The sequence below is a fragment of the Prorops nasuta genome, unplaced genomic scaffold (assembly GCF_024137725.1).
Source record: "Prorops nasuta isolate Cenicafe-Biocafe unplaced genomic scaffold, Cenicafe_Pnas_1.2 PNAS00014, whole genome shotgun sequence".
Classification (NCBI taxonomy): domain Eukaryota; kingdom Metazoa; phylum Arthropoda; class Insecta; order Hymenoptera; family Bethylidae; genus Prorops; species Prorops nasuta.
The window spans coordinates 3,461,011-3,467,010 of record NW_027116811.1 but is presented as its reverse complement, the minus strand read 5'-3'; the positions used below and the strand labels follow the sequence as shown (position 1 = coordinate 3,467,010).

Genomic DNA, 6,000 nt, shown 5'->3' with positions numbered 1-6,000 from the left:
TGTGTGAGAAGTCTTTGGTTGTCGGGGCCGATATATATATATATAGGTACGGCGTTAAGGGTTGGAAGGGTGTGGGTAAAGAGGCGGCGGGGGAGGGAGGGGGTGGGGAGGGGGGGGGGGGGTGGAAAGGCCCGACTCTGCCTTTGAGGTCGTGCCAAAGAACATTCCATATGAAAATAAAGCAAATAAAATACGTGCTTCAGACGTTTACGTAATAGGAAATGAAATAGGATGTCGATGCATCGAGTTGTTTTTAGCAATTCGACCCCACCTCCGGCAAGCAACGATTCGCCTCGCGCGGCTGCATGGCTCATGGGGCTGGGGTGCTGCTGTGGGAAGTGGCGCACCGCTGGTGATAGCGGAGGCCAACTATTTCCTATATCTAGGATAAACCCTTCGATTGATCCTTATTAGGTGAGAGTGACTCGCCCCAACATGATTCGTAAAAAGTTTGACCCGCTAAGAAGAATTTTCCAATCTTCCTCCGTCGATCGGACGTAAGCGTCCCGTCAGGACTCCCGCAAAAACCGTCGAACCATGACGTTCGACACGCTGCTGCCTTCGGCAAGACACCAACTTCTTTCCCGAAGAAGCTGCTCGAGGAGAATTCTTCTCGAGACCGGCCCGTCGAGATAGCGTTTCCGTTTTTCAGCCTCGCGTACAGTCGCTACTCCTGCTCTCCTCTCCAAGGCCATGGCGTAAGTTACGGTTAATTTGCTGCAACTAATTTACTGCTCCGACTATACATTGTCGTCGTAAGGCCAGATGTAAGAAACGTCTCTCTCGCACGCGCGCGACACTCCTGATATATGATTTTTAATTTTAGACTTCTAAGCCATCCTTTCTCGTTTTGGAATGCTCCTTCGCTCCTTCTTTCCACTTACGCTGCCAACGCAACGAATGTTACCTGCACTGCGTAATTTCACGAAAGATCATCCAAACGATGCGCGCATTACTCATTCCGACATTCCCGAACAAACTTATCAAGCTTCGCATTGCTACGCAAAGGACTCAATTAAGCTCGCGATGCAATATACGCGTATCATTTATTATCCAGTGTTTCTACTCGATAAATAAATAAATAAAGCGAAAGAAAGGCGAGCGAGGCAGTATTTTCTTTTTGCGTAGATAAACTTGCACTCAGTGAGCAAGGGACACATAAATGCACTTATGTGTGTGGGATTTGCAGCTGACGCAACATGTGCAAGTGGCTAGGCAGCAACGGGCAAGGTTTTACAGGAGAGGGTGGTTTTCGGCTAGGAATCAGAGACTCTTCGAAAGACTAGAGGCAGCGATAAAACCAGCACCCGCAGAGGCTTGTCGGCCGGGATGTTTTTAAAACTTACTTCCTCGCCGACACACCCATACCATTAAAAGGAGCAAAGGCGTGTACCGCGTCACTTTCTATTCCGCTTTTCCCTTTTTCTCCAGTTCGCGAGCTTTTTCGCGTACATCCCTTAAACTCTGCCATGCAGTGTACCGTTCGGTCTCTCCTGACAAGAATACACGTCACGCTTGAACAAGCCCCCGACTCCTTACATTCTCCGGCCCACCCTCCGAGCTCCGCGCGTACGTCCCAGCTTCTTTCTCCCAGCAGTTTTACACTCTCTTCCTTTCCTTACCTCTGCACTATACTTTTCTGGTAAACTCCACCTCGGAAGAGCGAGCACCGTCTCGGCTCAGGATTTCTCCCTGCGAGCCAGCCTATAGGCTGAGCTACCGGGTCCTACGCAAGGATTTAAATATGTGAAAACTGTAAAGAAAGCTTCGCGTCGTGTTTAGTGATTCGAGAGGAGAACGGGGATTTTCTACTTCTTTGCCGCATCTTTGGTCTGCCACCGAACGAGTCTTATCCCCTATCAGACAGCCTCGCAGAATTCCTGGCCCGTTTCTGAATACCCCCCCCCCCCCCCCCACCCCCACTCTCAGGACTCGACTCTCTTTGCTCCAATAATTTTTCATTCATTCTCGAGAAATGATATTGGGACTTTATCTGAAAAGTATTTAACTCGTCGTGCTAATGCACTCCAGCCGGATAGATTACGCTGAGTTTGCTCAGAGACGATCGAATTTACCGTTTCAACAATGGCTAGCTCCCTGATTGGTGGAGGGAAGAGTTAAAGCTTAGGTGGGATCTCATTTTTAGAGCAACGTCTCTAATTAAGACTATCCAGCCAAATTTCGTCGACGAATCGAGGTCGGAATTCCACAGAAAGCAGCCGCAATCCTCGATAAACCGAGCTGAAAGAAAACTCGTTAAAACGAATCTGTAGTCGGTGATCGAGTCGAAAGGCTGGCACACTTGACGACCGGAAAAACGATGAAACCGAGGGAGAACGAGATAAGGAAGGACCGCGGGTGGAAGGCACGAAATAACCTGTGAAAAGGAAGGATTACAAAGCGCAGATTGGTCTTTCAAAATGAAAGAGCGAGGGAATTGAGAAAAACCTGATACTCCACTTCTTAGCCTATAGCAGAGCCCTCCAGCTCCGTTTCGCTCGCTATCAAATTAATGCGGTTGATCCTCCGGCCAACACAAAACGTTGTAATTATAAAACAGCATCCAACTTTTGTACCTTTCCAGATGCGAATTTGCTATCCAATTGTAAACTCGGAATTAATTTACCGTCGATAATCGATTTGGCCGCTTAACGCAAGATCGAGGAAGGAATCTTAAGGAAAATTCAGAAAGGAAATTACTAGCTTCACTGTATATATATAGATAGGAAAGATGAAAGTCACATAAAAATATTAAATTTGAAGATTCTATATGTATTTGTTTATAGTTAGAAATTTATTGCATCTTAGTGATAGTCTTGTTTCACTCGAGGTTGGTACACGATATATACACTTAAGGTAGGAACACATCTCCTCAAGTGGAGAGATGGAAGAACGGAGTGAAATTTGGAAGATTGGAAGATTCGAGGGGTAAATCTCTGAAGAAAAAGGAGAAATTCGAATGGCAGAACAGCTGGTGGATGCGAAAAGTGAAGGTGGCAAGAGAAATGTGGACGGGGTAGATAATTAGACAAGTAACACAAGGTACCCTGTCGTGGATCTCACTTTCCAGTGGTTCCTGGCTCCTTACCCGTTCTCCGTATCAATTTACCTCCAGTGTTGCTGTTCCTCCAACCATCTCTCTACTTACTCGTGCCCGTATCCTCCTTAATTAAATATAAGCACCAGCTTACCTCTGCTTCTAGGCCATACCCGGATGCACGCAGCTCAACTTTCCTGCTCCAGCAATTCTGTCGGTGTTTGTCCTTGCTTGTATTTGTGACTCTAGTCGTTCATAGTGTACAAGGCACGTACATATACATAGAGGGGGACAAAGACTGGCATTTACGCGAAGATTCGCCTGCTACATTGCTACCCCCATTGCCACGTAATTACGAGAAGCTATACTGCCCCAATACTACTACTACTGCTACTACTACTACTACTACTAAACACACGCCACGTGTATCGGGCTGTTGCACCACATAATGCATGCTGCAATTGCTTACAATGTTCAGCTTATAATCGTTTTACGCGATTGAGCTGGGATTGGTCAAAGATGGTTCGTCCATTTAATGTAACACACCGAAGCTTAACATCTCCTTACCTTTATTGCTTTCCTCCCCCACCACGTCGACTATAATTACCAGTATCATATAACCGATTCAACCCCAATGCCTTCATCGGTGTTATTCCTTTGACCCTTCAATTTTACACAATTTATTCAATCGTAATATCTCACTAAAAGCCCTACCTCGGCTTTAAAACTCTGTATTTATCTATCTTATTACATCTCTGTCGATGTAACGTTCATTTACTTAATGTTACTGCGCATTATTAAATTAAATATTACCCTGTAATTCATTATCCATAGTTGTTGATTCTGCGAACTTTTTTTTATTTCACTGCAAACAGTCTACAGAGTCCGATCCTTTAATTCAATTTATTTTTCGCTTTCTTTTGCTCCAATAATTTTATTCTCAGGTGACGAAAGAAACCTTTCGATGTTATGCCTCTCGTCGTACAACGAATGAAGAACTCTGCTATATAGCTGTCGATACGCTTCTGTGTTTCGTGTTTCAATTTGATTAAACATTTGATTAAAAATATTCTGATCGTGCATCAGTACATTTTTCACGACTGGTAATGTCACTTCGCGTTGATGCAAAGCGGGAACAACGTGAATCAAATGTTTCTGGCCCTCCTGGTCGAATCCCAATATAATTTTAGGATTAAATAGCTTCGAATCACTGGTAAAATTCTTCGCAGAACTTTCATTACGAGTGGAAGAAGTAACCGTGGAAGGCAGAGCCGTAGTTTTTGATCTATGACGCTGTCTCTTGTTATTTCTTTGAGCAGCCGTTGACATTCTCCCGGTGACGTTCTTCACTTTTCTGGTAGGCAAATCCGAAGAACTACTGCGTACATCTATCGGCTTAACAGTGCTTCTACCAAACTGCGATCTATCCTCTTCTACTACAACAGTGTCATTGTTCAAGGTTATTAGAGTGTCCTTGAATTTTAAAAGATTCAAATTACGTTCAGAATTTAAAAAATGCTGCGGTATTACGTAGATGTAGCTTCGTGGTCTGCGACTGTTCACGTGAAAAATTCTATCAGATTGGGGTGTAATAGTCAATTGGAGATCGTATCGAGGAGGACCGAAGAACGAAAACCTCTTGATTCTTCTCAGGATCCACTTCAGAATCGAGCTCTTTTGCTCGAAACACACGTCGCACTCGAGGCAGCCTTCCTGGCAAAGTATCCAGCGATTGTTTGGCAGGTAAAAGACTTCTCCGCGAGACAAAATAATAGTATTATTTTCGTTATTCGATGTTACTGGGAAAGGACCACCGAAGAATGGAGCGTCCAATATGCGCTTGTACAGATCAATATTAGCTACCGGCAGTGGAGATATTGTTTTGAACAAGAATTCCCGAAGTATGTGATCCCACTGTGATGCTGAAATACTTGGCTGGCTCAAGATGCTGGAATTCGACGACGATTTTAACGCTGAAAGTTTGCCTGCCTGGTCAATCCTTTGAACGTCGCTTAGATTTGGTCTAATTGCTGAAACCTTCGTACAACGATCAAAATAATGACGGTGCTATATCGGTAATATTATTTATATATTAATATAAAAAACTACTTACTGTAATAAAAACGAGATAAATCCAAATCAAGCGTAGATACTTCATGTCGCACGACCGTATTCCTACTGGTGATAAATGACGAGGGAATAAGTGTAATATTGAAAGTGGAGTATATAACAACGAGTACGACACCAATTGAAAATATTGTTTTTCATTTAACGTATATAACTCATGACAAAAATGCTGATTCCTGCTACCGGATACTCGGGGTATTCAGGTGCAAGTGTGGATATTTGGCCACGAGCCCTCAGGAATGTTAACATTAATATCACCATTGTCATTTCTAGTCAACGATCGATATATCTACGACATAATTTAAACATCCACCGTAGCTCAGATTTATCAAACGTAACTCGAGAAGAACAGCGATATGTCTCATTAATATACTCAGCTACATTGAACAATATTGTTTATCGTTCCATCGTTGCATCTGAATAAATACAGCGATTTCCGTTATGCCATAGATACCTGATCTAATCACGTATTGATATATCCACCAGTACACGGGTTACATGTAAATCTTTTCACGTACTGGATAAAGGACAGTTTAGTGAGAGATTAAACAGTTAAAACAATATTCTACCAATATCAGTTCTTTTTATACGAGTCGGGTCATTTCTGTGAAAAGATGTCTTTAAAATTTTTATTACAACAATGTGGTAGAGGTATTTTTTTGTACTTAGTAGTTTGATAAATGCTTAACAGGGTGCAGCACTTGACGCATAGAATAATATAGTGAAAAATATCTACTTATTTCTGTTTTATATAATGTTCCAAGAGATAGGGAGAGAAGGACATTTATTCATATATTTAGTAAAAAAACAACCAACAATTTCTTAAGTAATACAAT

At 42.8% G+C, this 6,000-nt stretch overlaps 1 protein-coding gene across 1 annotated transcript; it reads right to left on the bottom strand.

The window, feature by feature from the left end:
- Positions 1 to 3,940: 3,940 nt before the first annotated feature.
- On the bottom strand, positions 3,941 to 5,195 carry LOC136778691 (uncharacterized). The gene is made up of 2 exons (XM_066735790.1): positions 5,151 to 5,195; positions 3,941 to 5,104 (listed from the first exon to the last, which is right to left on the bottom strand). The coding sequence occupies exons 1-2, from the start codon at positions 5,193 to 5,195 to the stop codon at positions 3,941 to 3,943; spliced, it is 1,209 nt and encodes a 402-aa protein (XP_066591887.1).
- Positions 5,196 to 6,000: the final 805 nt, after the last annotated feature.